Here is a 19026-nt window from a genome sequence, read left to right on the forward strand (position 1 = left end):
AGAAATCAATGATCAAAATTAATGGCAGAAATAGTACCCCCAAAAATCTCATTTTGTGTAGGGCTATGGAGACATCTAGGTTTGACTCTCAGACGCTGGCAAGTCACCTGATGCTACTAGGTGGATTTCAGTTCTAAGTCGATATCATACTGTAAAAGGACTATAAAGTTTGCATACAATAAATGCTTTTCGTAACATTCTTGAGTTACCTATTCAACAAATTCTAATTCCTAAGTGTGACGGCAGTGAAGGAGTTCTAGTTGGATTTGCAGCTTTCGCTTCTAATGATGGAAGATTTTTCTCTTTTAATATTGCTTACCTTAACCAGAATCCAGCATTACATTGTGGAAAAGGTAGACTCACAGTTGGTCATTGTGCCTTTTGGTGCAACTACAAATAGTTAAGATGTCAAATAAGTGTCCCTTCTGTATGTTTTAATGTAACTTGACCTGTTTACATGTTTTTTAAATGAGTATTTAAAAAAAAAAAAAACGTCTTCCTAAAACTGCAAATTAGAAAAAAAAAAAAGAGACTTCAGTTTTTTATAAAGTATAAAATATTTTGAAAATGTCTAAGAATGTAGAAAAGTGCATTTTTAAGGTTTTTATTTGTAACAAATAACATTAGGTTTGTTCAAAAACATGCAACTTCTATTCAGTTCATGAATTGAAAGTAATTGTGCTGTCATTTACATCAACTATTTTGAAAAATCAGACAGAAAGAAAAAAAAAAAAAAGGAGGAAGTGGTGTAATAACACAGTTCCTGCTGCTGAAAAACATGTCGACATCTCCACATGCTTCAATGTAGGGATGGTATCGGTCATGTGATTAGTAATGCCTGCATGGTTACCTCCGATCATGATGTCTCGCATTCATGCCATGTGTGCCTAATTAGAGCAAAACATTTTGTTTCTTCTCATGGTCTGAGAGTCCATCGAGAGCTTTTGGGCCAACTCCACGCAGGTTACCATGCACCTTTTTACTAAGTAGTGGCTTCCATCTCGACATGTTACCATACAGGCCTGATTGGTGGTTTGTTAAAGGGAGGATTGTCATTCTGGAAGATTTTCTTTCCACACAGACAGCATCGAATAGGAGCTCTGTATTCAATTGATGTAAAATGACACTATTTGAGGAAATAAAAGGGAACACGAACACACACACACAAAAAAAACCCAATACTTGTATGTCAGTAATGAGGCGAGATTTATTAAACACAAAAGCCTTGATAATTCAACACATACAAATCATAAATATCCCATAAACCGCCACTGGTTGCCGTCAAACTTTTTCCAAATTATTGGCAAGTGATTTTGATAAACCAGATCAATCAATTTTCAATTCTATAGTATTAGAACAAAACATTGTTAGTTGCTTTGAAGAGTCAAAATAGTTTTTCCAGTAACTGAAGATATAAAATATTTTGAATTCAAACTCATGGTGTTATTTACATCTGGCTTCTAAAACATCCTCAAGCTGTGTGTGTGTGTGTGTGTGGATTTTGCGTGAAAAAACAAAACGTAAATCCCTCCAAGTTGAAAACTTACTGAATGGTATGCTGGACTCAAAAGCATGCACCTTAATTCAGTTTTGACATTTACAGCTAAACCTGACTCCGGTTTTAAAAAACAAACAAAAAGCAGCATTATGCAACAGAGAACATGGTGTGTATTGTTTTTCTGCAAGAAAACAATTCTGTCAAACTGATGAAGTCTTTCTACCATCTCTGATTTGTGTGTGATTATTTGCATTTGTGAAATGTCTAGCACTCTCTCTCTTTTTAACATCATTAGATGGAACCACAAAAATGGATTTATCCATGATTTAAGTGTCTGGGTCTAGGCCCAGATGTGAAAAATAACTAGGTACCAAAATTAATGAGCTTCAGAAACGTGTTTTCTCTGGGTAGGAATAATGACATTAAAACAAAAAATTGCTGCTAAGAATATTTCATTTATTCTACAGCTTTCAGTCAGTGAAACAATTCTCAGTCATAAAAAACTAATTCACCAAGTTTTCCGTTAATTTTTCCCAATTGAGCATGGTCCAATGTCACCTTGCGGCACATACACCATACCTTTTTTTTTTTTTTTCTCCCCCAAATGACCAGAAACAAACAAACAAACAAAAAAACCTGATTTGACATTGGGGCCATCTCATTTAAATGTTTTAAAATAACTCAAAAGTGGATTCCCCATCACACCAGGATAATATCTGCATAAAATAAAATACCTAAGAATTCCAAACTAAAAAAAATAAACAATTAAACACGGAAATCGAAAGTTTTGAGGAGAACGTCAAATTCTTACTGAATTTTAAGGCTGTTGTCCATAGTGTGGTCAGGAAATACAATAAATGTAAAAGCTTCAATTGTCTGTCAAATACAGAAATATGCCATTACCAAACTGCACAGAGGACCTCACAAATAAATATACATGTATTGAAAGAGTTGAGTTTACTATATTAAGGCAATGCAGTGGCATATTCTGTTTGCCGCTTGGATTTTTTTTAATATTTAAATAAAGAAGAGTGTAGACGAACCTAACTTAACTCATATGCACATACAATTATTTGCGGCAATCCAAGTGGCTGGGACTGGACAACCTGCTCATCAGTGGTTCACAAACAACCTGCGTTACTCTCACCACAAATCTGATGTCAGAGGTCTGATAAGATGCATCCACTTGCAGTACAACCTTTTTTCTTTTTGTTTTTTGTTTTTTTAGCAGTAATCACACATCTTCCCCTCAGTTAAGTCAGTGCAATATTCAATGTTTCCTATAATGAAGAAATTGCAATCCCATCAGTTATGGGCATATAACCACGCAGGAGCAAATATGGAATAACTGCATGAAATAAAACTAGAATTAAAAACATAAAACTTGTTACATGGGGGGGATAATGAGGGGTGAAAGACTGTGTGGTCCAGACAGTGAGTCACACCTCAATCTAATGAATGTAGGCTCTGTAGACTGCAGAAATATCATTGTCTGACTGGTCCAGTGCCTTGGCCCTCTTGTACACCTGTAGAGAAAACAAAATGAGCGTTTAAGCACAACGTCACACCATACAAGAGAAACAAGTCTAAAGTGTCACCATTAAAATTCGACCCACACATTAAGACTCATCTCATTATCTCTTCTCTTGCCTTGCCACCCAGGGTAACAAAAGTAAATGATAACATTTTGACAGGTTGTGTCAATTATCAGAGTATGCTGTGACCAAGTGTTGTGGGAATGATTTTTTTTTTCACGTTACATAGTTGCGACCAACATCAACACAACGCCATCCCAAACTCATATTCAATCACTAATTTGGGATACGACAAAAATGACGCGGACCAAAAGAAAAGCGCCAGATATAAAATGTGCTATCAGCGAGTAGCCAGATCTAGAGGCAACACGACCAACTTATTTCAACACTTAAGAAACCACCACAGTCTTCAGTATGAAGCATGTCAAGCAGGTTCCAAAAAAAAAAAAAAAAAAAAAAAAAAAGACTGACGAAGGGGAGGCAACTAGCGGTTGTGCTAAGCTAACATCGCTAACAGCAGCATTCACGTTAGTCACGCCTTATGAAAAAAGTTTGCATAGGAACAAAGAAATTACAAGGGCTAGTTAGGCACTAAGAAATGACAAGAAAGGGCTATAACCCATTATATTGTCAAGGAAATGATTCCCCTAAATTCTGTCAGGGGAAGGCTTCAAAAGCCTCATGCACACAATGGACAGACCTCAAAGTTTTGCACTGTTAATACTTTTTTTTTTTTGTCATGAGTATTGAACTTTAAAGGTTTGTTTACGTGATATAAGTGCATAATAGTGTGCAATGTTAACCTGTTTAAATCTTGACACTTGAAGATTGTTTACATTCATGGTTCTCTTGTTTGAATTTAATGATGGTATGAAAACAAATAATTGGGATGTTATTTTCCATTCTGTGTTGTTATTCTGGATATGTAACTATATTTTAATCTCAGCATAGCCTGAGCCTCAATGTATTGTTTTTATTGTCAAATTATTTGGTTTAGAAGCATAATGTAGGTCAAAGCTCCCCCCTTAGCATATTCACCAGAAGAGGACGCCTCCGCCTGGTACTTTTAATCAAATAGTGACATTATAGTATTGCATTGTTAAAATATTGATCCAATTACTTGTATGAAACTAAACTGACTCACAATTGTAGTGTTTTCGTGCATTTTAATGTGCAAAATACAAAAATCGCAATTTGAATCACAATCGCAATATTGGTCTGAAAAATTGCAATTAGATTTTTTTTCCAAAGTTGTGCAGCCCTACTGTCACTCTATTTCTGGCTGTGCGTGCGAGGACAGTCGGGCAGCGAACCAATGGGATACTGACAGCGCTGGCGGGTTTGGGTTTTGCACGCGTAGTGATGTCACAGACAGTCAAATCCGATCTTCGTGGTTGGAGCTGATCAGACAGACGATTCCTATCCAAATCGGATATGAAACTACCTCCTGAAAGTGGTTTCAATCTGCCCCGAAAATAAATAAATTAATTAAATTTAAAAAAAATCGTGCTTTGTGGCTGTTCAAATTACAAAGAGCCATCTACTTTCAATCTTGATGGGCTACAAATTGAATTTTGCCTGGCAGTCTGAATGCAGCCTGAGATATTTCTGGCCGGCCCAGTTCCGAAACGCCTGCCAATAGTGGGGGTCCAACTGTAATCATGCCTGGGGACTGAGGCACTAGGAGGATGTTTTAGTAAGGCGACTGACTGTTGTGTCAACATTTCAGCTGTTACGTTGATCTTTCAGTGACAGAGTAATAGACAAGTCATGTCTAAGTGGCCAAATTCAAGAAAACAACGATTCATTTCTTCAGAACAAAAAGAGTACACAGGAATACAGACAGAAACTCCATGCATGATTATGCAGACACCTGAAGTAAAATTACCTCGTTGGCAGCTGCAGCCATCGGGGTTGGATGGTTGGCCATATCACCCATGCAGATGGCGAGCCTTAAATCCTTCTGAATGTGCTTCAAATAGTAGTCTGGCTTAAAGTTGCCTTGTAGGATATCTACATAAGAAAAATCAGGAACCAAATCATATCTATGCATATTGTTTAAAGTGAATTGCCATGTACAGTGATAATGCATTTCATCGCTTTTATTAATGTACCGGTAATGGGGGGAAACAAAAGAAAAAAACATGCCGTCTTTCAGGACTATGCAAAGAAATGCTGTTGTCTTCAAAACATGTTGTACTTTACTTACTTTGGCATTTCTGGTCCACAAAGGTGCTCGCCATCTGGCCCTGGCATAGGATGTCCAGGAAGGTCTGCTGTGACTGGCCAGTAGCCTGGGCCAGAGTGAGTCCTTCTGCAATGGTGGCCATGAAACTGCCCTGCACCATGTTGAGGATGAGCATCATTCTTGCTGCATTCCCCGCTTCACCTTTTAAGTCAACATTAAAACAAAACTTTTCAGATACTTTTCGGATAAATACAAGATTGAAATTAAAGCCTGAATCCCACTGAGGGCTAAAACGTTTGGCGAAACTAGTGAATGTTGATTTTTTTTTCTCTTCAGACTTCGTTCAAGGTCGCCATGTTCTCTAAACATTCACCAGCACCTTGTTTTTTCCTACTACAAGGAAATTTGAACATCTTCACAATTATTATTACCAACTTTACGATAATTAACATTTTTTTTCTTACATTTAAACTGTGCATAGCAACAAACCATTTTCCATTAGTGATAACGTGGGCTATGAGTCAAAGTGACGTCAGAATCACAGTAGCCGTCAAAATGGATAGTAGGGAATGCAACTGTGCCTGACTTTCACAAAAAAAATGTGCAGTCATTTTTATCAATTAAACAGCCACTTAAAAGTAAACAGCTCTCCCCTGTTTCCCAACCATGGATATTAGAGGTGTGCAAAATTTCCGATTCTTAGATTATTCACGATTCGGCCGTGGAACAATCGAGAACGATTCACAAACGTCCAAATTCCGATTATATAAATATGCCAAGGGAAGCGAAACGAGCGAAAAGTACGCGGAACTGAAACGCAGTAGCGCGCGCGGTCTTCGGGACGCTTTTTGGGACGGACCGAGAGTACACATCCACAACTCACGCCTCGAGATTCAAAACAACAACAAGCATGGCTGAGCTGACCAACCCACCTCTTCGTGAGATCAGACCTGCTCCGAAAAGGCAAACAACTTCAGGCGGAAGTATCAGCTAGCTGGCTGCAGTGCGTCGGTTAGCGTTCTACAGGGCGCCGCGCAGTGATACGAACGAACGAACAGAAAAGTAGTGGCTGGCGGTAATGGCGTCTGACTTTATTCAGAAAAGAGTATTGTGGTGGAAATGTATCACGCTTTTGAAAACAAATAGTTTTTAGAAGAAAAACGCTTTATTTCCGAGACCCCAGCCAGCTTGCTGGACTATTTTCTTTTTTATTTTCTTCTCGTCCAACGTCGAACCAGAACTGGTGTCACCGAACGCTGTCAGAAAGAAGTCAGTGCTGATCGCACACACGGGAGGTGAGGATCAAATTGAGATTCATGTTAAAAAAGCCGAACGATCCCATTAATGTTTACACGTTCATGTTTACACAAGTTAAAAAGCAGAAAAGCACTTGAGGTTTTTTTTTTTTTTTGTACCTCTGAGAAACTTTAATGTTTACATGTTCATCTTTACACAACTTAAAAAGCAGGAAAGCACTTTTTTTTTTTTTTTTTAGGCATTTGTATTGAAGTAGTAGTTCACATTGTCTTTCATTTATACCTCAGTGCACTTTTGAGTGGATAAAAATAATATATTTTTGCTCAATGCTATGTTTTATTCTGTTGAAGACTGAATATACTTAAAAGCTGTTGTTACAGAATGAGGACTTGAGTATTTTATTTACCGTTTTGAACTGTTAACTTGATACTGAAATAGTAGTTTATGTAGGCCTGAGAGGACTTTTGTACTATTTTTGTAACTAATGTACGAAACATTAAAAGCACAAAAATACATTGTTTTTTTTCTGCTGCCTGGGGGGAAATCAATAATCGTTTTATAATCGAATCGTAGCCTCTGAATCGTAATCGCAATCGAATCGTGAGGTGCCCCAAGATTCCCACCTCTAATGGATATGTGGAAATATTTAATAATTAATTTCCAAGATAATAAGTAAATACTCATTAATTACATTTTATGTCATTTTAAAGTAGCAGGTCACCAATGAAGTTTTCTGACTCTACGTCAAAACACTCGAGAGCATCATGCTGGATATTTACGCTAGCAATACTTGCCGCCATGCGATGTCAGTCAAGATACGCGGAGTCACATTAATTTAAAACAGTGCAGTCTTTCCCCATGTTTGTGAAGGTGCCGCCTTTTCACTTTGCTTTGACCCGATGGCATTTTCGACAAGGGTTAAGGAATAATTGTATAAATGTTAGATTTGATTTTCAAAAAAGGGCCAGTGGAAAAGATGTCGTAGGAAGGTGTGCTGCTTCTCCAACTTGAACGCCATCTGACTTCAGCGGAATTGTTGAGCAGGATGACATTGATAAAATATGACTATCCCCAGGTTCTTGATCCATTGTTGTGCATATTCAGTTGTGCCAATAAGAATAATTTGCCTATGGTAACATGACCATGATGGGCACTTAAAATTGTGTTCATTGTATGCCATAATATTGGTTATATATTATGGGAAAAAAATGCTTAATTTGTTGTCTTAACATGCAGGAAGTACTGTATAGTTTGTGTTTTATAGATTAGAGAAGGGGGTGGAATTAATTTCTTCTCACCAATCCCTTTCAGGCAAAAATATATTTTTTCCTCTTAGTTTTTCTGTTTATATTATGAAACTAAAGTATGAATTGTTTCTCGTGTTCAACTGTACGTTGTTGCCTGAAATAAATTAAAATATTTTCATTTGCTACTTTGTGCTGTTTCCAATTGTTTATTTCCTACAGGAAGGTTGACAGTTTTTTTCTTCTTCTCATTTGGATGAGTATCAGTTTATGTGTGAAAAATAATTCAAATACATGTTAAAAGTTTGTATTATTTTGTGGATGCAGCTTACATATTGGTGCACGCCATTGACTGAATTTTATGTTTAACAGCAAAACTGCGACAAAAGGAACCATAAGATGGCTGGCATCGTTACACCCTACACACCCAAGAAGAAGGAAGTCTTGCCCATGGCCTGAAAGCAGCTGCTGCAGTCCTCATAAACAGTTCGGTCACCGGCTGCCAAGATGACCAACATCCCGTCATTAGAGAGCTGCTGGCTTCCGGCCACTGGAGCCTCCAGGAAACGTCCACCCCGTGACGTGATCACCTGATAAAACAAGGCATGCGACAAATTCAAGGTAATAACTTTTCAGAGAGGGGGGTTGTAAACATAATGTACACTGTCCCATATACAAACATTTAGAGTTGACACACCTGTGAGAGTTCTGTAATTGTCTCTGGGTCAACTGTACTCATCTCTACATAGCACTTTCCTGGCCTGATTCCTTGCAGAACGCCACTGGGGCCTAAGACCAACTGGATTGTAATACAAGAAAACAAAACAATCCGGTCAGTAAAACCAAGATATCCGCCAATCATCCATCCGTCCAGAAGATATTTGTTATCAACTCACATCTCGGGCAGCTTTAGGATCAGAGACACAAGAGAATGTGATGTCACACATTGAAGCCACTTCTGCAGGAGTCCGACCCAACCTGGCACCTTCTTGGATGAATAGGTCACACTGGAAAACGCACATGCACACACAAACGTTCTAAACTGCTTCTCCAACTGGCGTTTTCTTTATATGGTACTGTTTAGCATGCCGCATTTTGACAGTTTGTCAGTAACAGATTGAAATCGAGAGGTGAACTACACTGTTAAGTTGTCAGAGAATGTGTTTTCCGACCGGTCCCCAAAGTGCACACGAATGTGATTGGCGCTTATGATGGTGAATGATACACTCTTTACTCTAAGTGGCTAACATGTTGAACAGGGAGTCACGCGATGGTCTATATATGTGAGAGCACCGATTGTAAAATTGCACGCAACTTGTATCATCACACGTCTGAGGTTAGTAACAAAACAATCTGCATCAAAATCGCTCGAGAAACAAAAAGAGTTCTTGTGAATTTATTGGAGCCAAAGCATTTGCCATGAGGACTATGACTATGATTTTAAACTATCCAAGTGTGCAATAAGCAACCCAGATTCCACCCAGTTAGCCGCAATGCACTTAACAGACGAAAGGGAGTTTGCAAACGTGGACGACATCAGGGTGACGGCGCGAGATCCTGGAGCCTTAAAGTTATTTGAAAAAACTTTCTGTAGGGTTGGTATTATGCTGCAACAACTCAATATGTTTGAATGAAACAAGTGAATATATGGCAGCCTTAGCGAACGTATGATGATGCACTCAAATTGGATTTTTCACATATTGGACTCTGAAGTGTTTTTTCTACAGGAAAAGTACAATAAGTAAGCGATGAGAGTTTACTCGGGACTCTGTCATTGATGGGAACGAGAATCGAGTGCTGATTGACACCCCAAGTCCAGGCACGAGACATCAGAAACTTTTTTGGCACACCCTGTACACACACGTGATAATGACTGTTTTGCAATAATGTACCTTTTCTGCTGTGCGGTTCCAGACTGTGACAACATGGCCCATTTTCAACAAGTTGGATACTATGCCGCTACCCATTAGCCCAAGACCAAGGAATCCTATCCTGGAGGTACAAGAGAAGAAAACAAAATGGTCAAACATAAGCAGCATGGAAATAAATGTATGCAAGAAGCCAGGGGCTTCTCAAAGTTTGAGTCCAAGAACCCTTAATGGGAGAAATTTTTCCATGGATACCACCCCACCAAAAATCCTAGAGACAATCAAACAGGACTAGAATACAATCTGTGGTCGACTGGACTGAGATTTATATCCGACTTCCCACCTCCCTCAAATGCAGCAAAAGTTCAAGTTATTAATTATTTATTTTGTACTTTGTTACTTTGACTTTAGTTAGGTAAATACATAGACGTAGCCAAAAATATGCATAATTTCTTTCGCTTTTCAGTCAAGTGTTTCATATTTTCAGGTTCAGCCAAACATTTTATTTTTGGTGGATCCCTAGGTTTGTGCACTGCATGGAGTTTCCAGACTGCACAACGGGAGTGAAACTAAAGTGTTAGAGGACTTGTTAACATTTGTGTTGCTTTTGATGTTGAATCTCTGTGACTTCACTGCCCCGGGAAGGGGCACATCTTCATATTTTTTTAACATCACATTATGAATGGGAAATTATCGTCAATACATTTGACGAAATCGCTTCACACACAATTCTGAAGGTTACCTGCAATTTCTATTTTACATTAAATCTTTCAAATACCCCTCCATTTCCTGTACCATTTATCATGCAGAGCTTAATCTGCTAAAATAAAACAAATTTCATTTGGTTGATGAAATATGGCACAGCATGCAACACTGCAGTCAGGTGTGTTAATACCTTTTATCTGTGGGTGTGATGCTGCCATTAATGGCCGTGCTGTCTGCCGCTTGAATGGATGTTGATGCTGTGTCCTGTAAATTCAAAAGCCATATCCCTGTCATTTTTAGGGCGACTGAAAAGTGAGTTCAAAACTAGATTCATGATTTTCAAAGCCTGGAAACTATACCTCTTCAATGATTTTTAGGCGCTTGCTTATCGGCTCCATGGATGAGGCAGGCTAAGAGAATAAAGGACAACAATACACTACGTATAAAGTTACATATGACACAAATGAGCTGAGCTTCCCATTTTGATAGTCAAGTTTATCAATAATATACATTTTTAAAAAGTAGTGTGGCTATAATCGTTTCTAAAGTGCTACAAGTGTCAACAGACAAAAAAGTGAACATGTATACACTCTTACCTTCTCAGACTGGCTAAGCAAGAAGTGATGAAAATGTGGGTCATCCTTCACAGGCTGCAAAACAAGAAGGATTCAGTTGGAACGTGCTATCTTTGAAATGAACCAAATTGTAGGACATACTGAGCAAAATGCAACCATGGCAAAAATTGCTCTCCTGCGACATTTCATTAGGTATTGCCATCTTGTTGATAGATAGCAAAACGTAACTTAATTCTGAAAATATCCATCCATTTTCTTTAACGCACGTCCTCATTTGAATCACGTCACAACAACAATTTATATTGACAGTTTGACACCCAAACGGACTTTAGACTCTTCAATTAACTCAGTTTGCATTTTGGAATGCAGGATGAAGCCGGAGTATCTGGAGAAACCATAAAACACCAAACCCCACACAGGATTGCCTGAACTAAGATTCAAAGTGCTAAGATACATTTTTGTTCCACAATGTGATTACAGTGGTCCGCAGAAACCAGAAAGCTTAAGTCGTCTGTGCAAGACCATGCATAACAATAACTCTATTCAACCTGTATGGGGGACCATATTTACTTTGATAAACAGCATCACATGAAAAGTTTTATGTACATGCGTGTCACTTCACAGATGCAACTACATTAAAAAAATAAAATAAAATACAGATTTAATAATAAATCCCTATTGGGCAAAATGCCCTGCAGCATGAACGTAGCCTAAGTCGAGCTACAGGGTGGGTCCTTCAGAGTGACGGGCATACTTTCAGAGCCGCCGGGGAGGCAGTCTTCGGCAGCCAATCCACTCTGGGGCAATGGCTGCCACAGTGACGGAATTTTGGCTGGGGGCTCATTTCTCCATCGCACCACCTCCACTCAGTTCAGTGAGCCATCGGCACATGCTTGCGTCACCACAACATCCTGTTTTGGCCTTGCTGTTTCAGTGATATTAGTCTTTCGGAAGAAAACTGCAAATGCAGTTCTGGCTATTTTCGGTGACCAAATTTTTGATGCAGTCCTAATTAAAATCATGTAAAATAGCCAAAAAACAATCACCTGTACAGCAATAGTTTTAATGAAAACTACCAATAACATTCACAAATACAGTATATATATATATATTTTAAGGTAAATGCCACAACTGTACACTCATTTTGAGGAAAAAGTGGCTCCCTAAACTTTAGCTGAAGTTAATCTGAGGATTCGGCAGTTAAAATTACTATTTTCCTTACTATTATGAGAACATCAGATTGGAGGAAAACAAATGGAGGGAAATTTTCTGTGCATGTAAAATGGTCAGACATTTTAATAATCAAATCAGAGCGTAGAGGGCAATGTATATACACATGATCTGAGCATAAACTGCTGAAGCCACATATTAGGTTCAACTAAACCCAAGGAAGGTTTCTCAACTGGTGAGTCGGGACCCAAAAGTTGGTCACGTATTCATTAAAAGTGGGGTTGCACACAGGTTGTAGGGGTCCCTTGGTTTTTACTGTGTTTTCATTGTTTTGTATTCATGTTTTTTTTCTTACGTTCTTAACTTATATAAAAGTGGGTCGTACCTTAGTGACAATAGGCAAATGAATGACAACAGTTGAGAACCACAGCCCTAGAGCAGAGCTACGACCCATGCTTTAAAGGTCCCATGCTTTGAAAATGCACTTTAGTGGGGTTTTCTATCAATAATACGCCTGTCTACATTCCAACCAGGTATGAAAAAGTCAGTCCTCAATTTCTTTAGCTTTCTCCTCCTTTCTAAAATGTGTGCTTCAAAGGGGCAGATTAAACTTCCATGACTTAGTGACGTCAACAAGACACGGAAGTGCACTTGACCCCGCCCGGCATCGCCTCTGGTAATGATTTGTCACACCAACAAAAATTCGAGAAGCTGGCTGCTCTGCTGCTTTTTTTTTTTCCTGCTCGCATTCACTCTGTGGAGAACTAATCAGGAAGAAGTGGTTGGTTCCTTTGTCCGAGTCTTTGAGAAGACGGTGGATTAATTTTATTTCTGAAGGATGTGTATCGACAGCATCTCTCTAAGGACTGTTTTAGGACTCGTTTCAACATAATGGCTCAGTCCCAACGATGTGTGATACAACTTCGAAATGTGAAAATGTAAGTTTAACATGTTTTGATTTAGCCTTCCTTCCCACACTTTCAATTAGAGAGATGTGCCATATCATACCTTCTACCATATTACCGGTGTATTTTTACTGCCTAAATTAGGAGCGACATTTGTCGTGTGGAGGTTGTTTGGTTACAAGAGGTCAGATATGATAAAGCAAACGGTGGTTGAATAATGCTGCAGCGGTCGCGTATTTGGCCAAGATACAATCCACGGTGGTTATTTTGCCGTGACTGGCAACTCGCCACCTAGTTGACGTGACTTTGTGATGCTAACCCGCCGCTAAGAGGCCTCGACGAGAAGGCTTACATGCTCCAACTGCACAGTGGCATAAATGTGCACATTTGTGTTATTCATATACCGCTTGTAGATGTCTACAAGCATTCACGGCAAATCAGAGAGATTCACCCCAAAAAAAGTTGCCGGTTACCGCAAAAATAACTACTGCCTAAACAACTGCAAACTAACGCTACAACAGCCTCTGTAGTAACGCTATGCTAATTTTTCTTAAAACGTTATGCCACTTTCCCACACGTTAAAATAGTTCTCAAATGTGTAAAAGATGTCTGTCTTGCTCAAATTGGTACAGTTGTAGCACACTGCTTCTGCTCGCCATGGCCAAGTTGTTTCACATTCACAACATTGTTGTCACATGGCTACCGGAGTCGAAGCCACAGCCCCTCGAGAGAGAAGGGTAAGGCCTTGGCGTGGCCTGGCACAGCCATTTACATAAAAGTGACACGCCCTTAAAAAGGACTGTTCTGAAAGGAGTTGGGTTTTTTTCTGATTTAGGGACAGCAAAAATGTTAGATCCAAATTTTTTGACTAATACAAGTCACAGACATGTCATACACTTTTGAAAACTATTTTAATATGTGGAAAAGTGGAATAATATGGGATTTTTAAGCTTACTAAATGCCTGGTGGTTAGGTAAAATAATATTCTCCTCGATCAACTGAAACAAATCAATCATTTTAAACCTCGACACAAAAAACGTGTCAAATCCAAAAGGGGAACCAAATAGAATCAATGGTCAAGTGCAAGCACCAAAAAGGTCAGAAGGGAAAGGTCTGCATAGATGTTTATAAAAGCCAAGGGTTAGGTTAAGGTAGAAGAAGGGCAAGGCAAGGCAAGCTTGGTGGGAAGTAGAGGTGGGATGGGTTCACCTACACTGCTTTCCCATTTGAATCCAGGTGCAGCCCCCAGCCTCTCAATAGTGGACGGCTCAGGGTCAGAGTCAGTTAAGTCCTTTAAGGAGGAAAGAGACAGACATTCACCTTTAAAACAGAGGGTGAATTTGCGGAGATTTCCGTGTTTTGCAGGGGGTACCCATTTCAGATGGAGAGGAATTAAAAACACCAACCAATGTTCTAATTATCTCCAGTGTGAAGGACACAAATCCAAAACCTGAACAAAAATCTACACTCATACAAATACATAGAAATGCGAGAAATACCGACACTGTTAAATCGACTGCTATCGTCTTGCAAAAACACCCCTCCAAAAGTATTGGAGTGGCAAGGTCAATTCCTTTTTTAATGTACACTGAAGATATTTGGCTTTCAGATAAAAAGATGATTTACTTTCATTTCATAGTATTTACATCTAGATGTAGTAAGCAACTCACCCACAACGCAAGTGAGAAAAAGTATTGGAAACAGACTTAACTGATTTAAATTCTATTTTAAAAATATTAACTTTATTTCTAAAACTTTTTCTACCTTTAATGCAACCTATAGCCTGTAAAACGCAATTGAATAACAAATATCAATCTTACAAAATAAACTTAAAACGGCATGGTTTATTTGGGGTCTATCAGTGTAGCACAGCTTGATGCAGCAATATGTGCACACACTTTATTGCAGAAATGTACCCAATCATCAGATTACGAGGACTTTTGGTTGATTTGAATGTGCCTTGGGTCTTGTCATCCTGAAAGATAAAGTTCATCTTTATCTTCATTCTTGACGACAGAAGCCAGAAGGCTTTGCACATACATTGACCTGGTATTTGAAACTGTTCCTGATTATCTCCACCTTAACTTAGGTGTATCGTGCGTAATCTGGTAGAGCGAATAACGCCATTCAGTTCCTATATTAATGGCACAAACAAATCAAAGAGGGTCAACATTTAACTTACCATGTTGCAGTTAAAGTAGATTTGTTTCTTATCCTTTCTCAAGGCAGCTCCCGTATTGACGTTCGGGCAACCAGTTTACATTTCATATTTTAAAAAAATGGACTGCTGCCGAGGTCTGCACCGTACGAGTGTGTTTGAGGTGTAAATCTTAGTGTGGCTCAATGAATAATTGACAGAACAGAGATATTTTTCTTGGTCTACTCAGTGTCTTACTGACCTTCTCAGAGGGGTCCCTCAAGGCACTGAGATCCTCATCATCCTCATCCAGTATTTTTAGTGGTTTTTTAGGAGTCTTCTTTCCTTTGGAGTCACCTTTACCTTCAGAGTTCTTTTAAAAATAAAGATCATTCATATTTTTTTCCAATATGTAGCTCACCATTAGACATTTGTACTTAAGCACACTAGGAATTGTACAGCAAACAGCAAGAAACAAAATTGTTAGGTATAAGTGCGTACATCATGGGAGATGCCTAAACAACCATAACCACTACAACCATTATGACGATAATTGAATTTGTATTTAAGTTAGAAAAATTATTAACTTCTCTCACTGTTTAAACAGTTACATCGATAAATGGCACAAGAAAGTGACAATATCAGGAACTCAGTCATCAATAGGTGCAGGATCTATTACTCAATATTTCTGTGGGGCATTAAAAGTGCAATATTGTATAGAGTACTGGATTAAAATTACATTTCAAATATTTCTAAGAAATATAATAAATTTGTTATTTTGTATGTCTCAGCAATTATGATCCATGAAGGGAAATATATGTAAATAGATAGGAAATACATGATGGGTTGTTATCTTAAACATGCGTACCAAAGACACAATGTAAATGCTTTGCGAAATCTTGCACAACAGATAATAACTTCATGCAATTTAATATATTTGTAAATATTTTACAACAAAATGATTTGCCATATCATGAGCCAATTATTTTTATAAGGTCAATGGTTAAAAATTGGCTTCAATGGCTGTTTTTAAACAAAATGATGATTTCTCACCAATTTTTAGGGTTATACAACCAGTCCCTCACCTGTTCTTTGCCCTTTGCCTTTTTAAGGAAGTCTTCCACTGCATCAACAGCCTGCTGGAAACGCTTGCCTTTATTTATCTTGATCATCTCCTCTTTGTGAGCATGATAGGGCTTCAGCTGCTCCACTTTGATCCAAGCACTGAAAGAGAAATTTGATCATTTTTATTTGTTGAAAATGGAATACTGAGTTCAGTCAGAACCTATACATACAGTACATGTACTTACTGGTCTTCAGTTCCAAAGAATTTCACAAAATGGCATTTTTTGCCCCTTGGCTTTTTTAGATCCTTGGGCGGGCTTACAATCTAAATTGGAAATAAATGAACATGTATTGAAGACCAACAGTGACATTTATCATTTGTTTTCATGGAAGCAATACATTCATGGATTTCCATCTTTATTATTTACCTTTCCTGGCCATGGTGGATAGCGGCCAAGTTTCCCCCTGAAAATTAGAAATTAGTATTTTTCATTTATCCACTGATTGTAATTTGTATGTACAGCAATTGGAAAAGTAGAAAAAGTACTTTACGTAAATATAGTACTAAAATAAAAACATATGCAGTATTTGTCATAGGATGTTTGGTAAATCGACATATGGATACATTGACAATTTGTTAAAACCAAGGAATATTTCAGAGACGGTAAACTATAAATACTGAACCAACAAGTTAGAAACACTTTGTTTACTGACGTTTAATTAAACTTTTTTTTTTTAATGTTAATAAATAGTCCTTTATATTTTAAATCACAGTTGAGGGTTGTTGGTTTAGAATTACAAGCTCAAATGTTTTATGATGTGCATCCAACCAATTTTGCTTGAACAATTCTTGTAAAATAATGACGTGGCCTTGTGTCAGCTTCATGTTATTCTCCATCAGCTGACCATTTTCCACAAAGACATATTCAAACACAACACCGGTCGACTACTGTTTCAACATAAACAACACGACTATTCCATGTAATTGTTTGAAGGGTTAACCATCGGGGATAAAACGACTCTTTGTCGAAAAACGTTCGGTGCTTTATGTCCCTTTTGTTCGCGGCATTACAGTTCAAGTCTGTTAATAACAGTGGTGGATCATTCGCGACGAGAAACGCAAACAAGTGATACCAGGCCAGCTTTAAGAGCAGCTTGACATACATATCGATAGGCAACAAATAATAATACACAGATCATGATAAACTATGGTATGCACGAGCAAAAACGTAAAAGGTTCCGGATTGAGCAAATTGACGGATTAAACAAAATAAATAAATAAGAGTTTCCAGCGTTAACACCTTCGTGCTAACCTAGATTTCCGCTTAAGCCATCGTGCCACTAAAGACCGTCTTCAGAGAGGAATAGTATACACCTTCAATTGCAATATAAACTTGATTGAATGTAAAGCACGAGCCGTGAATCACGTGCTCGGCGTAGTTCCAACAAAACCATATATTTCTTTAAATAATTATAAGCTCAATTAACTGAACATCTGCTAGTTTTTCCGCTAACGTTAGCAAGGAGCTAGCGCCTAATGTCGACTCAGCTTGGCTAACAAATTGTTTGGGTTGTCCATCAACTAACCAACTAGCTAACACTTGAAGGATTTACAATTAGTTAGTGCTTAATCGCGTTTATATTTGATAGCCTAAACACAAGGCATACAACTAAATTGCTGAATGTATAAACCATTACGAGGAAAAACTGGCATGTTTTAACGATTAAAGGGTATCTCACCACACTAGGTCTCCGATTCTCAGATGCACAGTCGCCATCTTGCAACTCTAATAAAACGTCGCAACGAATGACAGGAAAAGACAACACTTCACACACACCCACTATTCACAAATCGAAGCCCCGCCTTTCCTGTCCACACAGCGCCGCCATTGGCTGAAACGCGCTGCCTCGTTTTCCGGTGGACTGAGTCACGTGCAAAAAATAGACGGTCGTTGACAAAACACGTTTTCCTTTTAGGCTATTCATCCATCCAAAATACTGTACAATATTTGTAGCATTAAATGCAACACATTAAATTATATCATAAATTAGCAAAATGATATAACCAGAGGTGGAAAAAGTACTCGCACTCTGTAGTTGAAATGTGCATACAAAAAAAAAAGAAAGAACAAGAAGATGATGAAGAAGAAGAAATACTCTGAAACGTTAAGTATGAATGTGTTTTTATTGTAATGTATATATAAAATGAGTTATGATAACATGACACAATGAAAAATAAAAGTGTTTTTTCCGCTTAATTCGGCTCAGGATTTAATGTTTTGAATGCAAAATTCCTTCATGATAATATATATATATATATATATATATATATATATATATATATATATATATATATATATATATATATATATATATATATATATATATAGGCCACTGTATAGGCCTTTTACTTGCATTGAGAATTTTGGGATGTCTGAAGCTGTAAAAAAAACAGATAAGGTCTTGGATGGGAAGTATCTCGCTTCTCTGTTGTGTTATCATAGCCCCTTGGTTGAAAAATTTCAAGCCATGACAACACTGATTCTGCCAATAGCTTGTGCGTGTCATTATTATTATTTTATTACTGGTGTGTTCTATGGTTTCATAACCCCAATTTCATTTTATCTGCACCTCAACAATGACTATAAAGGCTATTTTAGTCACACTATGTTCAATTTTTATGCCCTAGTTTGTTACAGCTTTAAAAATGCCCTATAAACAAAGTTGAGTTGAGTGTATCAAGATTAAGCCATGCAAGTCTAAGTACAAATGGACCTGCATGTATCGTGAAACACCGAATGGCTCATTAAATCAGATATGGAACGTTTGATGACTTTGCGGCTACTTGGATAACTGCAATTATAAAGGTAATATACATC

The 19026-nt window shown here is 38.0% G+C and overlaps 1 protein-coding gene across 2 annotated transcripts; it reads right to left on the minus strand.

Annotated features, from left to right (window-relative positions):
* Nucleotides 1-1933: 1933 nt before the first annotated feature.
* On the minus strand, nt 1934-18010 carry glyr1 (glyoxylate reductase 1 homolog (Arabidopsis)). 2 transcript variants are annotated; one of them, XM_077533880.1, is made up of 16 exons: nt 17888-18010; nt 16576-16612; nt 16393-16472; nt 16168-16306; nt 15345-15455; nt 14159-14236; nt 10892-10945; nt 10655-10705; nt 10486-10559; nt 9615-9714; nt 8619-8729; nt 8420-8521; nt 8150-8312; nt 5243-5422; nt 4922-5046; nt 1934-3024 (listed from the first exon to the last, which is right to left on the minus strand). In XM_077533880.1, the coding sequence occupies exons 1-16, from the start codon at nt 17923-17925 to the stop codon at nt 2950-2952; spliced, it is 1518 nt and encodes a 505-aa protein (XP_077390006.1). In that variant the 5' UTR covers nt 17926-18010; the 3' UTR covers nt 1934-2949. The 2 variants fall into 2 exon arrangements, with proteins under 2 accessions (XP_077390006.1, XP_077390017.1); XM_077533891.1 differs by lacking the exon at nt 14159-14236 and having other exon boundaries at nt 17888-18009.
* Between the last annotated feature and the right edge of the window lie 1016 nt (nt 18011-19026).

The sequence above is a fragment of the Festucalex cinctus genome, chromosome 1 (assembly GCF_051991245.1).
Source record: "Festucalex cinctus isolate MCC-2025b chromosome 1, RoL_Fcin_1.0, whole genome shotgun sequence".
In the NCBI taxonomy this organism is placed as follows: Eukaryota; Metazoa; Chordata; class Actinopteri; order Syngnathiformes; family Syngnathidae; genus Festucalex; species Festucalex cinctus.

Bases quoted from the DNA above. Each gene is read 5' to 3' on its own strand.
- glyr1 (XM_077533880.1), bottom strand. From the start codon at position 17,925: ATGGCGACTGTGCATCTGAGAATCGGAGACCTAGTGTG. The intron at 8,730-9,614 runs GTACATTATTGC...TGCGTTTTCCAG, and splicing joins GGAACCGCACAGCAGAAAAG to TGTGACCTATTCATCCAAGA. The intron at 5,047-5,242 runs GTAAGTAAAGTA...TTTCTTATGTAG, and splicing joins TGTGGACCAGAAATGCCAAA to ATATCCTACAAGGCAACTTT.